The sequence below is a fragment of the Acanthaster planci genome, linkage group LG13, assembly GCF_054643075.1.
Source record: "Acanthaster planci isolate LZ-2023a linkage group LG13, COTS_SCS, whole genome shotgun sequence".
Taxonomy (NCBI): domain Eukaryota; kingdom Metazoa; phylum Echinodermata; class Asteroidea; order Valvatida; family Acanthasteridae; genus Acanthaster; species Acanthaster planci.
Window position 1 is genome coordinate 14,890,164 of NC_141789.1, and position 20,245 is coordinate 14,910,408.

The following is a 20,245-nucleotide window of genomic DNA, read 5'->3' on the forward strand; positions in this document are numbered from 1 at the left end:
GTATTCTCAGTATTGAAAATGAGGAAGACGTTGAGGTTTTCAAAATACCATCCTCATGTCACCGTTCTTGCGTCAACACTCGGTTATTCTGCCGACAGTGTTGGAGGAAATGCTAATTCAGAAACAAAAATGCGACATTAATTATATAGTGGGTCGTGCGTCCAGTCCACACAAAGTAGTGCTTCAATACTCGAGCGATAAGCTCCATTCAGCAAGAAAAACTATAAAGTAATGGTTTGCACTCAGAAATTTTCTGACGTGTGTAGATATGAATCACGATGAATTATTATGCCAAGGAAAACAATTAGAACAGCATGACAAGCAAATGAAGTCCTAGGGCGCCCTCACAGGGTATGTAATTATGACCTATTTTAATACTCTCTTGAAAGACAAGAGCTAATTTTAATATATAACCTAGTTTGGTACCCAAATTCCAAGCACTCTTGTTTTGGCAATAGTGTACGATAGTGCACCCAAACATGGGAAAAAATTTGTTTGTGATACCTCTGGGACCTTGACTTAAAATCGCACTCAAAAGTCACTTGAGTCGTCCGTCATGATCTAACCTGCAACCTTGGTCCGACTCACATTTTGAGAGATGTTCGAGTGAATGACACAGTGTCTTGATACTTCACCACACAACCGATGTCGGTTTATCAGGTGTTGACAGAGGAGATATGCTTTGTTCATGTTGTGCATGTTGGGTACGTCCTTGCTGTTCATAGGCTTCTTGGCCTATTGGTTCATTTTCATAGTGTGAAAACTATTCTATAACCATCCGACAAAAAGTCAGGACAAAATCAACTGATTTCACAAAATCAGTATTTGTGCATGTTTGTCCAGGAAACAATTACAGTTCCTATTCTTCGAAAAGATTAACAAAGTGCTAGAATGAAGACAATTCCACTGGTCCACTCGTATTTATTCAATTTTAGATTCACAAAAAATGTACAAACAAGCGTTTTCATTTGCCGGTATGAGCGACAATGCCCAACTCATTACAAGAGACCAAAATGTGTTAATCGGTGTTAATCTTTGAAACGTGATAGGAGATTTGTGCATTCCGAGGCGATTCCTCACCATTTGCCAAACGTTTTGACTTCAGGTTTTCAGATTTTGTTAAACTTAATTTTGTTATTTTTTAAATTCCATATAAATGCTGTGAACGTACCAAATATGAACAAAAATAGAGGCGGAAAGTGTCAAAAATTACCATTTATACAATGGCCACAGATTTGTCGACCAAAGGTCATGAGCAACGTCATATCAACACACAGATACACAACTAATCTGATTTCTGATACAGTAATTTATTTAATATGTATTTGGCAAACGGCAATGTTTATTTACAATATTTACATTAATATAATGAAGCAATATATGAGGACTAAGTCTGTATTTTTTCATTAGGTTTCAAAGAAGAGGTATATTACAGATAAGAGCGCACTGGTGGAATTTTCGTTTAAATTACTCTTTTACATTTTCCGGTCGTGTTTTATTTTTCCCTCTGACAGCCGTGATTTCCGATAAGATGTTTAAGGAACCGTTAATGAGACATCTTAATAAATTGAAAAATGTAAAGTCCTTCAATAATACCTTAAGGCTAAGTTTATGTCGATTTACAAGTTACTAGAAAGGGCAGACTCTTTAGCTTTTGGTATAAAATGTGTATCTTTCCATTGTGCTTGCAGTTTACATGTGTTTTATTCTGCAATTAATGGTGTTTACCTTATTTACTTGAAGAGTACTTGAGAGGGGAAATATTTTGCTGGGGGTAGATTTAATCTCAAATCAAAATCGTTTGCATTGTGAGAATGTGAGGTCTACCATGCGTTTGAAATTCATCTACATGGCTGCACGGAATCTGATGTCAACAGTTTCACACTTCGATCTCATGTAAATTACATAATTCTCAATCACCAGTGAGCACTGGCTTCAGCTGATAAAAACCACAAGATTTAAATTCAATAACAGAGAGACAGCCTAAGGCAAGCTTGGCACACTACGCTCCCTTGAAAGGGTCTCCATTTATATCCAAGGTGACATTTTGACTTGAAAATTTTGATGGATAAAAAAGGTCAGGACGACAAGCATCATGTCCTGGGTCGTAGTGTACACATATCACAAAAAAATGTTTCACGCAATAAGCGTTTTGAGGAAGTACATTTCGCAATTAAAACAGCAAAAATTTTCTGAAAATTACACTGATGGGGTTTGCTCATATAATGGTTTAAATTGGAGTCTCGTATTGCAACCCCCTAAACCAGTCTTGCATCGTTGTAAACGTACATCGAATAGAAAAAATTTTCACAAGAAAGTCTATCACTTCTAACCGCCGACTTACAGTGCTCTCCTTCGAACAAAACATAAGAATGAGTAGGCCTACATCCAGTGACGAAAGAAATCCGTTCGTTTATTCCTACCAGGGCGTCAATGATGTAAAATCTACACATGAAGCTTCAAGTAGAAACATAACAGTTTACAATCATGAGATCACCGACTACAAATCATCGTGAATTTGTGAAGGACACCTACGGGAACACGTTAAAAAAATTCGAAATTTATTTGGATACTACTCATTCCATGATTGATTGATAACATTAAATTGATTATTTCAACTGAAGTATATATTGTGATGTTTTCACTGCATTAGTTTTGGTTTATCTTCATGTCTGTCGATGATGCCTAATACGACAACGTGCAGCTAATAGCCGATTTTTTATAACTTAAAATTCAGCGTTTTGATTCCTGTTACAAGGTGTTTCTTAATGTACTATACAAATTGCTTGACGCACGCAGTTGTTGCTGCGCTCGCATACAAGCTGATAACTAGGGGGAAACATGCTCTCCCTCCCCATCTTCGCTCTGGTAATGAAGCGTAACGGCTCCATTTTCAACAAATGACATTCTCAAAATCGCCACTTATTCACCCCACGCTTGTTGATTTAAACAACTTTCATGAATGTGTGGTTTGTATAATATTTACAATCAATATTTTTTCTGTCGTATGCATGTACGACGTAAAGAATTTGTGTATATTTCAGAGTGGCCATAGTTTAATATAAATAAATATTCCTGTAAATACCAGCGAGGTTTAATATCACAGATGGTATTTGGCTCCAAAGGTACAGTATGTTGCACCTTAATGTAAGGAACAACTTCGGATCGATCTATATTAATTAACCAACCAATTTTCTCTTAACACTGACCCAATCGTTTCATGAAACATGACTTACTTCATTATTTTGGCCTTTAAAATGTTCTATTGACAAAACATTGTTTGAAGATTTGTATTCTTTTCACAAATTTATGATTTTAAGGGTGTTGTATCTCGGGATACTGAGCAATACAGATTGTATACGGAGCGATATATCTTGTTGCAACAATAGTTGGAAACTGTAATGAAAGTTTTACTGTTACTTTAAAACAACATACATTGCAGTCTCTCAACAAACACCATTCTACATCTGTCTCTAAACTAAATGGAGAAATATAGGAGCTGTATCTGGCTCGACACGGTTCAGCGGCTCGATAGAAAACTGCTGCAGTATTTTTCCAGAAATTGTTGGCCTTGTGGCAGGTGAACATGACGTGATATGTGCAAAGTAACACATGAATAAGAATGCTATGTATCCGGCATAGCGTCTGTTTGTCAGATATTGCTTGGTGCCAGAGGTCAAATGGTTACCAGTACGAGTTTTATGCGGCTGTTGTTCAAGTATCCATGCACTTTTGACATTCTCACAAGGTAAACAGTTAAGTTCACCCTTTTTCTCCATACGTTTTAAGTCCCCGTTTCCCTTGAATTACTAGTAAATTGGCTACATATTTGACAAAAGAACATTTTGATCACAATGGAGGTTTTCATGTGACGTAACATTACGGGCAAAGGCATTTCAGGAAGCGTACCATGTCCGTGAAGAGGCGTGTATTTTCGAATCTGGGTATTTCCATTGGTAATTTCATGAATGTTGGGAAACTTCAAACGCTTGTGAGTTTCCGCACACATCTGTGTAAATTTAACGCTGACCGTGAGAAATCACGTGACTGAAAATGCTCTACATCACATTCTGCTACGTTCCTGACGCTATTTGGCAAAGATATCAGGATGCAATTGGCAGAACAACTTATCTTGTCTCACTTTAACCTTATGCAACTAGCTATTTGTCCTATACCAGAAGAACCTCTTAATTCGTCGAGTTTCGTGGCAGCCCCACATTGATTTCTACTTTCTATGGTCATCCTGATGATCTGGGTCATTTTGGCGCCCCTGGTGAATACATTGTGTAATGGACTGGAACCAGTTACGGCGCCGCAGCTAATGATAGCGCATAACTCGTGTGCTTACTGCCTGTCTTCCATCCCGGCAGAAGATCTTCAGTGGATCCCGAATGAACTATAAACTCGACGAACTGCTCAAGGAGTCGGAGCCACCAAACCCACAGTCTAGCCTCCTTCGCTTGATATCCCCACCATCAGTGTGGTGGTCGACCCTAGTGACTACCGAGGCACCGCCGCTGCGTGGGCCGTGTTGATGTGGCACGTGCCCATTGCCGCTCCGGCCGTCGTCTAGGTCCGAGCTCTCAGCCGCGAGATGTTCGGTCTCAGAGTCGTGCTTTCGTTTAGCGCTAGCCATCTCAGCAGCATGTTTCTTGCGCCACTTTGTACGGCGATTTTGGAACCAAACCTGCAGTTGAGAAAAAGAAAAAAACGAAGCAATAATATGAGACCTTTAATTTTTTAGCAATCAAAATGTGATCGGAGTGGAGTGCAAGTTTAAACGATAGCCACGGTACCAATTCCAGTTACATGTTCATACACTTGCAGATAGACAACCAGTCTGTGAAAAGATGAGCAGTATAAACGCGAACCACAAAATGTCTTTGTTTCATTCACAGGTCAGAACAAAAGGCTAAGTTGGAGTTCAAAACTGATCACTAAAAGTCCTTGTTGCAGTCCTCCAATTGCAGTAAGCATCGGCCCAAGCTGTGTCTACTAAACACGACGGTGTGTACACATCATGATGACCTTAATATATTCATGAGAATCCGGGCGGTCAAAAACACCCCAACCCATCATTTCTGAAATGACAAATGTATGAAAGCTGTCTCAACAGCGCCACTCCTATGCAAAGCTAAGCTCAGAAAGAAAAGTGCCGCCAACATTTGGCTTACTTCCCTCTAACTTCCTCCTCCTACTGGCTGTATTTACTCCCAGCATGCACGGTGAAGTGTAATTGCCAAATATTACAGCAAAGCAAACTAAACTGTCTTTGACCGCGAACCTCGAGCCGCTTCGAGCCGGCCCGCCCCAGTCAACTACAACCTCACGATTACTGTTTGTCGCCAATTAATGACGGAGCAAGAACTTTCCTGTTTTATCGATGGAAGGAGAGGCCTGTATTCATCAAATGACCCGCATGCGTGACTAATGTTGACGCTTTGGCGTTTGTCGCAAAAAGATGTTTCTTTATATTTGTCCTGAGCTGCTTTGTGCTGCGGTATCTTACCAAGGCTTGGTAACAGCCACAGCGGTATTACAAGCGCACCATTATGCATTCGGCTTCCGTACGGCTGATTTGGTAGGTGTCTTGCCCGTACTCTTCACTCGCATCACATTTATAGCCACCGGTGATCATTATTTTGTTAAGCCCCGTGCCCCACCTGAATCAAACAAGGGAATATGTCCTGGGCATCATGGGTCTACTTCTGTTACGGCCCTGTCTGAAAACTCCGAAGCGAAAGCCTGATTATGAGGAGGACGACAATGATGATGTGTAGGAATAAGATGCCGGAACAGATGCTAAACGACCGGGGGATGAAGTGGCAGAGGGCCGGTCGGACATCATTGATGAACCCGCGGAAGTCGTTATCGGCTTCCTGTAACTTCCGGCAACCTGCTGCGGTGACAGGTAACTCTCGAGTGCTCTCTCCAGCGAGGCCCGGGCCACCCTCATCCTGAGATTAGCAGATTAGGACCGCCCCTACTTCCCTCCTCTACAACTACCATGATCACTCCTGTCTTGTTGGTTCATTGCGTCTTCCGGGGAAAGATATTGTTTTGGGCAGCTTAATTTCCAGCATGTGCTGATCAAAGTGCGCGTATGTCATCATGGTGATTGAATGCGTTCGTTTGCGGATGGAAGTAAATTCAGCGAGCTGAACGTATAGTCCACCAACCACAATAGAAAATCTGGTGAGAATATGAGACAATTTCCGCTCCAGCAATCAACAGCGTCGTACACGACAAGGGCATTTTTAAAGCTTTGCAAGCAATGTCGTCGGAGTACTTTGTCTTCAGAAAGCCTGCGGAAATCTTAAAGTTATGGATTTTTAAAATTCAAATGAACTTAAGTACATGTATTTAATTCTACCAATAAAATGCCGCCCAACGCGTAAAGCGTTTTAGTTAATCTGAACTTCATACTGCATTTTGTAGGAAATCATCCTTCAATTACACTGTCGCCGGCTTTTTTTTGGAAAAAAACTAGTCTTTAAATCATTTGAACAAAACAACAAACGCCCGGAAACAAGTATTCAAAACTATATATACTCAAATGTATCAAAATGCCTGTGTGTTTCTATCAGCAGAAAGAAAACAAGAAAGAGAATCCCTCAAAACAGGAGACTGACCTCCAGAAATACGAAGCTGGTGGAACAAAGATAAAGTAAAAACAAAATTTTCTAAAAGACCAGAAAAGACTGGACCAGAATTGTTGAAATAGAGAATGATAAATGGAAGTGGACAAACAAAAACCAACACTGGCTTCGATATCACGAGCGCTGGCGCACATAGGTCTATCGCCGATAATGATACACATGTAAACGGCAATAGTTGACCATTTAAGACTAATGATTGCCCCGGCACGTGCCCGCGCAGACGATCAACACGATTTTTCCCGCCATAATTTTTGGGCGCGCAAACACCGTGAATCATTACGGTGACAACGCCATTATGATATCTCCCTGCCCAATTAGTCAGATGACGTTGTGCTGACTCCGCGGGCTGAGACCAGTCCTCCTCATCTCTTCGCCGTCTCTTCCATGCCGACTGCACATTGTTACACAAATTGATAAATTACACGGAATAATGTTTGTGCCGACATCCCCCTCCTCCACAGGCGCTCTTTTTTTTTTGGCAGCAAAACCCTTGATTTGGCACTTGTCACGTTGGGCGAGAAAGAGTGTGCATCGTTTTGCGTGCGCTCGTTTTGCCGCGGAATAATAATAATGGCGGTGTATCATTACTATGCATGTGTATCTAGTGCGGTCCGTAGGCCCAATTGTTGATGATTCTTAACCAATCAACGTCACTCAAGATAGTAATTAGGTTTTCTCCGTGTAAAGTGAAACTGCCAAAAGCCAAGGCGACAGCCATTTTAGAGATGCGTTAATCGATATGCCACTGAAAAAATAGGAAATTGGCCCTTGGAGCAGATATTAGAATAGTTAAAACTGGCCGAGGATGAGTTTAACCGTTTGTGGTACAAATGAGGCTTTGGGACTTGGAAAATCTGAAAAGAAATGCGTAGTGGTTAAAAGTTAATGCAATTTTGCAGACATTCAAGAAAAGGGAAGGAGAAAAATTAATGTCGTTTGCTTTTTATTTTAAATTTGCTCCTCTTTAATCAAATTAATGCAAACGCAACAGGAAAGAAGAAAGTATTTTCGTTTGAATATTCTGAAAAAAATCGTGATGGGGAAGATGTTGGCCTAAAATTTTCATTATTATAAACAATAATTCATGGATAATTCAAGGAATTCGCGAACATTTTCTGAAAGACAAAGCCCTCGGGGTAATGCGGCCATACACTCGCACCAGACGCTGCTCCAGTTCGACGTATAGCGTACACCCCTCAAGCACTGGCTATTTTGCGCGTCATTTCACACAAATTGGTTGCATGTACCTAATCATAATTACCGTCATTTTGACTGCTGTATTAACTGCCAACCCCGAATGTTCGGTTCGGAAGAGACTCATAAAACCCATTCCCTTCGGCGTCAAGTATGATGATAAACTCCTGCAAACAATTATTTTCTTTCTCCAGTCAGGGGCTGGCCAAGTAAGCAATGACTGAGTTCGTTGCGTTGAGAGCATACGAAAGACTGTAAATGGCGCCATAAACAATAATTGCAATTTTCATTTATGGAAAAGAAAATAAGTGATAACCGTGCAGAAAATTCAAATTTGACAATGACACTTGCGGACGCAAATAAGAGAACACACATTAACAGCGGCAGCATTGGCAGCAGCAACAATAACAACAGTCAAGCGGCTTTTAATAGTAGCAGCGGTGCAGCACAGCAGCAGCCAATCTATAGAGGATTTGCATGGCTGCCATCTTGCAGGCCAGTGTTTTGTTCCACAAGTTATACACAGAGGGGGTTTCCCTGTGGAACAAAAGAAATGCCCTGCGAGATGGCTACCACGCAAAGCCTTATAATTCATATGTTCGAAAAAAAACCAAACTTTTTTCAATAACCTGTAACTCCCCCAGCACATTGGTATTTTCAAATTCAATCAATTGCACTTTATACCCACTCTTCCGCTTATTTTAAGCTGGTGAGGTCTGGGGTACGACTATTATGGTACATGTGGAAATGAATATCATGAAGATGCAACCATCCATACTGAGACGTTGAAGAAAAAGTGCAAGGATCGGGTATCTATCGGTGAGAATCTCGCGCTGCTAGAAAATCTGAGACTTGAATTTGCGGAGGTGTAAATGACGCCATCACGATTCCAGGGCTAGTATCCTTTGAAGACGGCCCGCTTGGCGCGCTGATAGGTACCCGCAGGGCTCCCTGACACAATGCCCCACCTGTCTGCCTGATACCGATTTGATATCGACGGGGCTTACGGGTGGAATGACCACCAACGAAGACAGATCCGGGGGGAAGCTGAAAATATTATTTTTATTAGAAGCTACAGCCATGGAGTGACGAAGAAGGGGAACTTGGAACTCCTCGGGTAAATTAATAGCCCCCATCTGGGCATTAAATAATAGCTACGAAATAATGGCAGGTGAAACTTTAATGGCCACAAAGGACAGATGACCTTAATGGAAGGATGGTTGCATTATAAAGGGAGCCATAGCTGGCGACTCTGGTGGCAAGAGTGCAAAGGAGCCGAACTGTTGCACAGATTCACAGATAAAGCCACCATTTCGCCTACACTAGGCGTTGTCAAATTGAGGATACACTGTTCGCGTTATTTTGCTAGTTTTTCCATTTTTTTCTTCCTTTTGAGCTCTTTTTTCAAAACCGTTTTTCTGACAGCACTGAAATGACTGCTTAACATTCAAAACTTTATTTATACAAGGTAAAGATATCTGGGAAAAAATCGCATAATTCCCAAATAGTCAGTACTGTAACGATGATTTCCAAATACGATGAGGGCATTATGTGCAGAAATAAGTCACTCTATCTTCTTACCATAGGGTTTATGTTAAAGGCCAACGATTTGTACATATGGCAGTGGAAGTTTATTTCTTGTTTCGTTCACAGTCGCGCAGGCCTTGTTTCCAATCCATCGGACTCCACTTAAAGGGGCAAGGCCAGGCCCTCTGAACCTCTGACATTTTGAACTTTTACAAGACGAATCGGAAGCTGAAACATTTTGTCGTCTTGGGTTGTTTGCTGCTGTGTTTTCCGCTTCTCCCCCCCCCCTTTACCTGATCTCTCCCCTCCCCACGGGTATTGCTTTGATGGAGAACGAGCCGGTCGTGTTATTCCAGAAGTGTCGGCCTCATTGCCTCGTCTCTCATCACTTAGTGCCACTCACAACAGGCGGCGAACTAGGGAGGATGTCGATATACGCTAACAAGCCAATCATCAGATACCATCCACTGTTCCGACTCAACTTTTTTTTTTCAATTTCGCGTGCAAGCAAGATTTACTGTCGTGCTGAATTGACTCTTTCTCAAACACGCGCATGCGCTTACACCATTAACACGACGATTGAATATCCAGATTTTGTATCCATGCAAACTCGTAAGACAGAGAGATGTTAGTATCAGGCAACCGGCAAATAATTACCAGCCCAGAAATTCCCTGCTGGTGTAGAGTCAAGTTAATTGCTTTGAAAGTAGCTCGTACTGCTTTTTTTTTTACTTATTTCACTTAAAAAGTTCACACATTTGCGCCTGCGTGTTCCAGCCGATGGTAAATCTAGCACATTATATACACAACCTACTTTTTATCAGAGTGGATAGTGATGCGTGCAATGCAAGTTATCAACCGAGATCGAGTTGCCCCCTTTTACACCTGGGTACTATCTGTCAGTCAATGACACTGCGAGGCTGATCCCACATCTCGAGCATAACTAATACCGCAACCAGACTGTGCACTGTGTCTGCCTGTATCGGGGACACCAGGCCGACCTGGGCCCCAGCCTATACGCAGGGAGCTTAACCTCCCCGCGTGTACCGGCCTTGTTTGTCCGCTGGCGTTTCTCCATCATGCCAAACACGCTGAAGTAATAAAGACTGATCCGGGCAAATTATCCCTAATCCCCGTTCTCCTTCAGGCCCGGCCACGGCCTAATCCCCAATCATTTTATTTACTCGCAATACTTCATAACGACATTCTAGTCGAGTTTTCTTTGGCATTTGCGGCTCGGGCGATCCTGTTTGTAGCGTGCCCTCGTTGGCGGCGCCCTTATACAGGACCATTGTGCTGTTGATTTAAAATTCCCAACACCAATGACCATTTCAGTGTAGTAATACCAAGGATTTGCTTCACTGAGAGTAAACTCCTCCACCTTAAAATAATTTTCAATCAAACATTGTACGAAGCTATTTCAAAAAGAGAGGTCTGTAGTCTATTCAAATTAAACAGTTTCGCATGCAAACCTAACAATGTTCAAATGCTACTTGACGTGCCTCGTGGGTGGAATTCGCATCAAAAGTATCCGATGAAATTGCCCCAGGCAGCAGAGGGAACACCTTGCTATCATGAAAGCCATCCGATAATCACTTGAAATGGGACTCGGATCCGACTGAGAGTCTTAAAGTGGTTCGAGGTGTTTTATTTACTTTTCCCCCTCTATTTTCTTTTTTTTTTCTGCTCTGATTCAAAAGTTGCCGACAAACAACGGCAGCGTTTCTTCTTTTCCGCTGGATAGCCCACGGGGAAATCGTGTGTATCTATCGGCCAGAGATTGCGGTGGTGCACGCGGTGAGTTGAACTCAACGTAGCAGGTGTGGGCGCCAGGGCAGCCTCGTGAACGCCGGGCTGAGCCTCTGATCGATGCGAAGGGCTAATCGCTCAATTTCACCCGTACCTTGTTTACTACGGAGCGCCTGCACTTTTTAAAACCGGCTGGCTAGGATTTTTTCCCTGATGATGAGGTGTACTTGCAACACGTGTGGCCACCTAATGGGTTGTTGAATGAGTGTGAGTAATAGGGTAAAATGTTGAAGTAAGTACACGGCACCACTCAAAGTTCGTTGCAACTTCGTGGCTACCAGAAGGTTTTCCTTTTCTTTCTAAATACTGTCGCGCATACAAGGAGTGATTCAATGTTTCGAGTACCTGATGTTTCTGATAAAACTTTGTTTCATGAAAAGCAAGCCAAGGCTTGCCTAATCAAAACGAATCTGGGCATTTTAAAGCGCCTCAGCGGCGGGGATAACAAGAGGTGAACCCATGTAAACAATGGTAAAAGGAGAAAAAAAAAAGAAACCAAAGGATCCACCTTTAACTCCAACCCGAAAATGTTGAAGAGGAGGCATCTGAGGAAAAACATTTTCGGATTTCCACCATCATTTTAATTTTATCCCCAAAGTATTCATTTGTCTTTAAGATTTATTAGCCGCCGTGGCAATTTATTTACAAACTAAAACATCTAATGCAAGATCGACTTCTTGACACGTGAGAAACAAGTCCAGAAGGCCACACACCTTGACTGAAAAGCTCTTCTGAGTTAAGGTATTCCGTGGAAAATTTTAACATGGAGACAAACCGAGACGGACCACTTTAAAGAAGCTAAAAGCACGCTAAAACCTTTACCTCTCACTTCATTCATGACTGTTGGCGGGCTACATGTATTTTCAACATCGAACGGCCCTGAACTCACTCTACATAATCGGGGTTGATTTTTTTTTCTCGGTCAGCTGGTATTTCACCAATTTGAGCCTCTCCAAACTTCATCAATACCTGCGTAAATATGATGGCGTTTTGATTGGGGCAATAAACCCCAGGACCGGCAAATCGATTCCCCCCCGTTCCGGAAACTGCTAAAGAGCGCCCTCGGGGGCAAAGACCGCGAATTATCACACGGCCGGCGAGCTGTCAGTTGCAGTGTCCCGACCGCATTCACTCTGCGGTGTGCCGCGTCAATTGACCCGTTGTCTGTTGTTGTGCGGGCCGTGGAATACTTGTAATTCGCAGCTTCTGGTCATGGAAAAGCACTTAAACACGGTGCTCGGTTATCGCGACACAGCGAAATCTTATCCATGTTTGCTCGCACTTCAGGCCACACCAACCTATTTGAGTCCGTTACTCACTTGGCGGATTTGTTTGAAAGAAGTCCTCAACAAATTGAAACTTTTATCTTTGATATTGACAGAGGGCCCTCGGGGATTGAAAAAATGCCCGACAATATTATTGTCAGGTCCCCAGTGACGCAAATTGAAAATACGGCGCTGCATCATTTGATTGACATCAGAAACTAACAAGATATCGCACTTGTAAAGGTTCTCCACGACGACTTCAATAACGAGGTTTACTAAAAAAAAAAAAGACTTCTAAAATTAGAATATATATATCAGTGAATCCTGCCAACTGTTGAGTTGATTGGTCTGATAATACCAATTGAAAATGCAGTAGTGATTTCAACCTGCGACCTGTCCAGTATTCCGGTCCAAACATTTTTCCTCTTAACCTTAGCCGAAATAAATAAAGGATCAATATGTACATGCAACCATTTGTTCAAAGTCTTACCTTAACTTGACTCTCCGTCATTCCGAGAGCATAAGCTAACCTAGCTCTTTCCGGTCCGGCGAGGTACTTGGTTTGCTCGAAGGTCTTCTCCAAGGCAAAGATCTGCTGTCCGGAGAAGGTTGGTCGCGTGTGCTTTTTCTTTCCGTCCTTATCAACGGGGCTGCCACTTTGAGAAGCCGGTTGAACTAAAAAAAAAAGGGGGGGAACGCAGAAATGAGAAGATTCGGTTGAAATTCTTCTTTAAAAGGCTGCATGGCGTGATTTGGGACCCACTCCTACGGGAGAACATTTCTTGGAGTTTCTCAGCACAGGAGTGCTTGCTTCGATCATGCATGAAATCACCAACTTTACTTCCTTGTTGAAACAATCTTCAACGACGTTGTAGGTTTATTTCCTAGAAGTTGAGTTCTGTATTTTGTGCGCTACCAATTGCTGCAAGTAATGTGCGTGTTTTTATTCGCTTCAATATATTGTCACGCACGACCATGTGTCTCACAAATCGTCCAATCTTTTGTTCAAACGCAGTCAAGACAGTGGATTTAATTGCAAGTGGCATAAACTAGTTCCAAACATTCAATGTCTGGTTGATTAATGCTTCTCATGTATTTAGTTCTCGTCCCAAATATAATGTTGAAGAAAGAACGGATACCGACTAGACCTATAACCACGCGCTACTGGTAACGGAAAAAGATGCACATGCCCGGTCAAACAGGGCCGTATCAACTTTTTCTCATTACTTCAATCGTGGCTCAGTCTTAGTCTTAATCTCAGTCTTAGCCTAATGCTAGCTGATTCTTTCAATTTTTCTTTTGAGAAATGGGCTAATTTACTTAAGTTACATGAGTTACAATACATTTGATTAACACAGATAAATAATTAATATGGATGAAAAAAGGATTTTCCAAAAGCATGAAAAGATAAAGCTGTGTTGCAATGGTGCATTACAGCTGAGTTTGTTGTTAGTGCTCTAAAAAGAAAGTTCAGCGAGTGGTATGCGCAAAAACAGATTTACAGCGCCACCAATCGTTCGAACAAACTGACTTCCGGGCCTTCTATCTCACTAAAAAGGTTGCCCATCAAGTTATTTTGGGATTAATGAGTGGTAAAAAAGTTACTTGATCTGTAAAAATGATACCATAATCGACCAAATTATTTGGTAAAGAAATTTACCTTTAGCGTGAAGCAGATGGGTCATAGTCTTTAATCAGATTCACCGGCAACTCGCGAAGGATAAATTTTTCGTTAATTCGTCACCTCTTTTCTAGGAAAGGCATGACGATTAGCACGAAAATGTCACCGTAATTTCATATGGAATAGGAACTTGAACAATCTACACAGTCATGGAAGTTTGATTGGGTCAGTATAAGATCTAAATGTTGAATTCGAACTTTCAACACATGAACGTCTTCCTGGCAAATTTGGCAAAATATGAACAATCAAATTCAATAATTTTATTTCATTACAATCAAAAAGAGCATTGTGTGGGGCTATTTGAATGTTTGATGATAAAACTGTAGTACACGTGATGTGTTTAAAAATTCATTAAAATGAATCAATTAAACATCATTGTTCACTGTGTAAAATAGAATTTAGCACAGCAACGGTGAAAATTAATTGCCATTGCGAAGAGATTTGAAACAAACTAAGGAAAGGACCCAACTTAAAAGAGGGTTATAACAGAGACTGCCACATAGACACCACTGATTTTGAATAACGTTTCAATAATCAAATAGCTCGAATAAAAGAAAACTCCTACCCTATTAATTTTGATTTAGGTTTTATGGTAATTTATATTTACGTGCATAACTGCTTCCTCGTGTGACAAAGGTTCGCGTTCTTAAAGGTACTTCGTGACAGGTTTAATCTTATACCATTTAAAGATTATAAGCTTTAAATTAATTTTGCAGATGTAGGAAATTAATCTTGTTCAAACAAGAAATGAAAACTAGAGAATAAAGCGTGTCAACTTCATAAAGCTATACATTCCAGTCTGTTTTGTGACATCATTCCAAGTCGAATTATTTTTGATGTGATTTCGTTGGTTAATAATGTGTACGAATTTTTCAGCGTTTGAGTTGATTAAATACTGTAAATGAAACCAGTACAAATTAAAAGTCTGGGAATGGCAACAGGGTCAAAGTTGGGGGATATGTGAGGCAAAGAAAAGACAACCTCCACGCGGTACTTTTATAACCAAATTCTGATTGAAATAATAGATTTATTTTAACACCTCTAAAAATCCGATTCTGGTTTGAGATAGACGTCTCCGAGCATGACTGGTGAATAGAAATAAAGATTAAGGCCTTGATCTTAGAACATATCTTGAAAACGAAATCCTCAAGGCGAATATTTTTCCAACGCGATCGCGGCGTACAAATCTAGACAACCCTCAACGGTGCGTAACGGCCCGTTCTGATGAAACCTAGCTCCCGAATACGGTAAATATTACATAAATCAGCGCCCAGACTGACATTTATGACACCATCCTTTGATTGGAAGAGCCAAGATCATCATGTACTGCGCTGATTTGGGTTTTTTTCCCCAAAGCTTTTTTTCTCTTTTTATTATACGAGAAGCTACATTGGATCAGCTCTGTAGCTATACAGCAGCGCGCACCGGCAACCGTTAACATGGTCCGGGAGTAGACCGCTGGCTTGTTTGGATGTTGCTGCCGGTTTACTGCTTTCACACTAATGAAATCAATTGCGTGGCCATTGGGTTTTATCCTCATCGACATCGTAACGACCCGCCGGAAGATTTATCGTTTCTCTTGCTGTGAAACCACCGACTGCTTTGGCCCTTCCACGGACTCTTTTCTTTCTTTTAAAGAGTCAGGTTGATATTTCTTGATGACCCAGGAAATAAAAGTTGATAAAAACTTTTACGACTGGCAAATGAAGCTGCATTTCAGACAATAATTTAGTCTTTGGCCTGTGCAGGCAAACGCGTGACAAAACAAACCGCTCACGGCGGTTTATTGATTTGTGCGTATAGTTTTATGGGGAATGAGACTGCACAATGTAATTGAAAATAATAATGGATGTTTATGTTCCCATGTTTTCTTTTTTAAACGTTTTACAGACCAGGTGGTAACCGTTGGATGAATGGTTCGTTAAATTTTGTTCGGCTCTTTGTAATTATTCTTGTTGATGACATTCGGTACGTCGGTAAGATATCAATATCCACATGTCAGCCACTTCCACCAATTTACAGGCAATTTCATTAATTTAATGATTCGTGGATCTATACTCGTGCTTAACTGCATGTCATGTAATTCATACTTTTATTATACGCAAAGATTTTTGGTCTCTTTTTGTTTGAAGAGTACACGCTCTGTTGTTTTGCTTTTTGTGGATTTCTGCATTTTGACAGAGCTGTACACAGTTCATTTATATCATTTATAATCATTTATTTTTACAGGCTTTACGTTTAGGACACACATTTTTTCGTCTCTTTAAAGATGTTTTAAAATTTCTCTCAGATGTTTTCCCATTCTCATTGGAACAAGGAATAGCCCCTATATCCCACAAGCAACATAAACCATCGAATGACCATCTGCATAATATAGGTTTATCTTGCAATTGGCTGCAAATTCCCAAATTGCCACTATGCCATATTTTCAGATTCGCAGCTCCTTACCTTGTTGGGAAGCTAATCAGTTTTGTTCTTTTTAATGTTCTGAAGAAACCCAGCAATTTATCTCCTCGTTCTTTTTGTCGAGGATCAGGCCAACTCATAGAAACTCACACGCACCCAGTAACTCCACTGAGAACGGTGATTAATTTGCTCATTTATACAGTCAAATCGAATATGCTAAAATTTCGATAAAAGTCTTTGATGGTTATCACTAATTCTCTTTTATGGTGACGAGAAGCATCACTACAATTTTGACAAATCACTGTTGCTTCACAATTCAAAAAGAAGGTGCAATGTACAAGAGTGGGTTTTGCTCCAGGCCTTATATAACTCAGACAATTTTGGTTTGAAGGAAGGGGACTTGCAAAACCATGTCCCATGGGAAAGAAAATAGAGGTTGATTTAGAGACAATTTTAATCCTTCATCTGAGAACGCACATTTTGAAGCGTACATGAAATACACCAGGACGACGAGATCTGACAAAATGACGCAATAGCTCCCAGCAATCACGCAGTCTTGTCTAAAACTTTTCCTCTTCCTTCCACAATCACATAATACTGAGCTGATATGGTTGCTCAGTTGTTTTGGTTTGAATACTGAGCTCTGGCACAATCTGGCTTAGATTAATTAACAGCGTGTAAAATGAGATTTCGCTTCTTACCGGGGCCAAGTTGCAACAAAACGACCAAATTCATCCTTCACAAGAGTTGAGGGCCCTCTTTAACTCAATGTAGCACAATCTATTTCGACTACACAACTAAACTGAATCATTCATATCAGAACGGCAACACTTAAATCTGGTATCAAAATAACTAATGCTTTCAGCTGCAAAATTGTTGATGAAATTAAACAAGCGGACAGAAATGTTATTTACACGACAATCCCTCAACAAAATTATGTCCTCGCCAGCATAATTGGTGTCTTTCAGGAATTTTACATTAAGCGCAATTTTCTTATAACAGAGATTTTTTGTTTAGACGTTTAGTTTCCTGGTGATAACTCATCTTGTACAAGTCCAAATACTTTTTGTGGAAATGAGCAGCTTGAATTATTTCCACCGGCTTTTAAAGCCGACTTTTATCTGTACAACCTGTCGTGAAACGCCCCATCGCCATATTGGGATTTGTGTTAATAATACTGATTATTTCCACTCTGAGTAGGCAAAAAGCTCTATAAGCAATGCACAAGACGGAACGTGGTACCAGATTAACATCTGCACCCGAAACATGTCAGCCCCTTCAAAATACATTTAAGATCATTCATATACTCCCATTGAAACAACATGAATCCTTATAATGACAGCAATATCCAACGCACGCTAAAATACAGGCCAATCTATCCAGAAACTTTCGGGTTTGTCAACTTTGTCTTTTGCCAAAACTCAACTTATAGCAACTTCAGGGCTTGTTCGCATTGGAACAAACATTAGAGATATTTCTTAGATGTCTGACACAAAAACCATTTACCATTTATTCCAGAGAATTTCACACTTGCTTGCGATGGATATTTCACTGTGATACATAATAATTTTCAGATGAGGCCTCTGAATTCAAGCTCGTCTGCCTGAGATGCTACTTTTTCCAAGATATGTTCTGATGAGACCTAAAGAGTCCACCCTTCCTATATCCAAGTGGAAAACTTTTTGAATTGGTTTTGTTGAATTTGGTGTTATTTTCAACGCCAAGTTGTTTCTTATCTGTCAGAAACCTCAATCTAATTTATCACAAGCATTACACAGCCACAGACTCTGGTGATTTCACACGTTTTTCTCTGTGAACAGAGTTTTATGAATTAAATAGCAAGTTTTACGAGAGGCTTACCTGGTGGACAAGGCAAACGTGGGTCCCTCCATGCTGCAGGGGAATGTAAGAGATTTGCCGGCCAGTACAGAGCTGCTGGTCCAGTGGTCGGCACATGCAAGTCTGTAACCGGCTTGCCTAGGCGACTCAGGTACATGTTAGCCGCCGTGCTGAACGGCGAGCCGAACCGCGAGACTCCAGTGAGGAAGCCAGCAGCTGCGGCCGCCCCGCTGTTCTCCGGCCGGCCCAGAATGTCCGAGATACCGTGCGGGGTGGCGTTGCCCAGAGTTGGGTGGTAAGTCATGGCCATGGGCTTGTAGCTGCCCGTGGACGTCAGGCAAGCAGGCTGGGCCGGGTAGGGGAAAGCCGGTGTCTTCTCGGTCATGCTGTGTAGCGCGGCTAGGGGTGGGTTACTCATGATGAAGGCACTAGAGCGGGTTGCCTCCATCAAGTTCTGTAAGGAGAGCATGGAATCGGCCATGCTGGGCAAGTACATTCGAACACCCAACCGGCACGGCGTGAATGACAACTCGTCGACAAGGATACAAAAGTCACCACTGTTGAGCCAAGCACTTGAGACTAAAAATAGACATATAAAACGTGTTGGCTACCGCAACGATTTAACCAAACTGCAGCTTGAGATCGTGCCGGTGCAATGCCGAAATCTTCCAAAACCCCAGCACATTTAGCACACCGAAATCTTCCTCGCCAAAGAAAATAACAGTATCTGTGGATTACAGGACTACAAGTCATGTGCTTAGCAGTATTGTTACACCTTACTTTAGGAAGAGTAAAATGGGACCAAACGACCACATGCCACTATTAAAGTGTACACTACCAACCGGTTGTGTATCCAGTGAGAAGCGCTGATCTGTTAACTATTGACGTGGAGTGTGGGGCGGTGATATGCCTTGTGTGGAGCGGGGCGGGCGCAATTTAACAACCCAATCAATCAGATTGCCAGATAGGCATTAATACTCACAGCGATAATGCTCGTCAAGTCGCCGGGGTTGTTTCCCCTTTCCTCTTTCTGTATCCTACATTTTTTTACCTCCTGGACACTGGCTTCCGATTGGTTGGTTGTGGGGAGAATGGGTGGGTCACGTGACATGCAACGACCTGATTGATTGGACGGAATGTCTGCCTGAGACCACCTTCGATGGTTGATTGCCACGGTAACGTAGATGCATGCTACAGCGTGTGCTGTTTGCTTACCACTCCAAGACAAAAATGCCATACGAATGACAATTTTCAACCGCAGTGAATTACCGGCATGTTTTTGAAATAATTCTCTGCAAGACAACTACGTAGTCCTTAAAACTGAGCGCTACATTTTATGAGAACAAACTTATGTCTTTCTGGCTTGTTTTACGTTTTGACAATAAATCTATAAATTTCCTAGGCCTTATCACAGGTCTAAAAGACACAAGTTAAATGCAAGATAAAAGAAGACAGCTGCTTAAACCGATCGTATTGGCTGCCAATTTAAATCTAATTTAAGTCTAAAGAGTAATGGGCGTTAACCAATGATCATCTGTGGATTAACAAAGTAAGAAAAACTATTATAACCATGAAGATTTAGATGGCATAAGGCTCGTTGCAGTAATTACAGCGTTTTCAGATTTTTAAGTAGCATTTCCTGGGTTATAAAACCAAAATTATCAAAACAATCGAGATAGAAAGTCAGGTGTTGACCTGTCGCACAGAAACGGGCACAACTCGCAAAACAAGAGCGAGTGCCCTTCGATGCCAGTCCTGGTGGCCCGCATCGGACAAGAAAATCTGACACCAGTATATCCGAGTTGATACCAGACGGATAAAAGGGTCCTTCGCGTTGATGAGTAGGGGGGCTTAGTTGGAGGCGA

At 41.5% G+C, this 20,245-nt stretch overlaps 1 protein-coding gene across 1 annotated transcript; it reads right to left on the reverse strand.

Annotated features, from left to right (window-relative positions):
- Positions 1-901: 901 nt before the first annotated feature.
- Positions 902-19,348, reverse strand: LOC110973954 (homeobox protein Nkx-6.2-like). The gene is made up of 3 exons (XM_022225219.2): positions 18,402-19,348; positions 12,945-13,129; positions 902-4,687 (listed from the first exon to the last, which is right to left on the reverse strand). The coding sequence occupies exons 1-3, from the start codon at positions 18,874-18,876 to the stop codon at positions 4,397-4,399; spliced, it is 951 nt and encodes a 316-aa protein (XP_022080911.1). The 5' UTR covers positions 18,877-19,348; the 3' UTR covers positions 902-4,396.
- Positions 19,349-20,245: the final 897 nt, after the last annotated feature.

Excerpts from the sequence above, each read along its gene's own strand:
- LOC110973954 (XM_022225219.2), bottom strand. The coding sequence starts at position 18,876 with ATGTACTTGCCCAGCATGGCCGATTCCATGCTCTCCTTACAGAACTTG. Across the intron at positions 13,130-18,401 it reads ACGTTTGCCTTGTCCACCAG|TTCAACCGGCTTCTCAAAGT; the intron begins GTAAGCCTCTCG and ends TTTTTTTTTTAG. Across the intron at positions 4,688-12,944 it reads TGACGGAGAGTCAAGTTAAG|GTTTGGTTCCAAAATCGCCG; the intron begins GTAAGACTTTGA and ends TCTCAACTGCAG.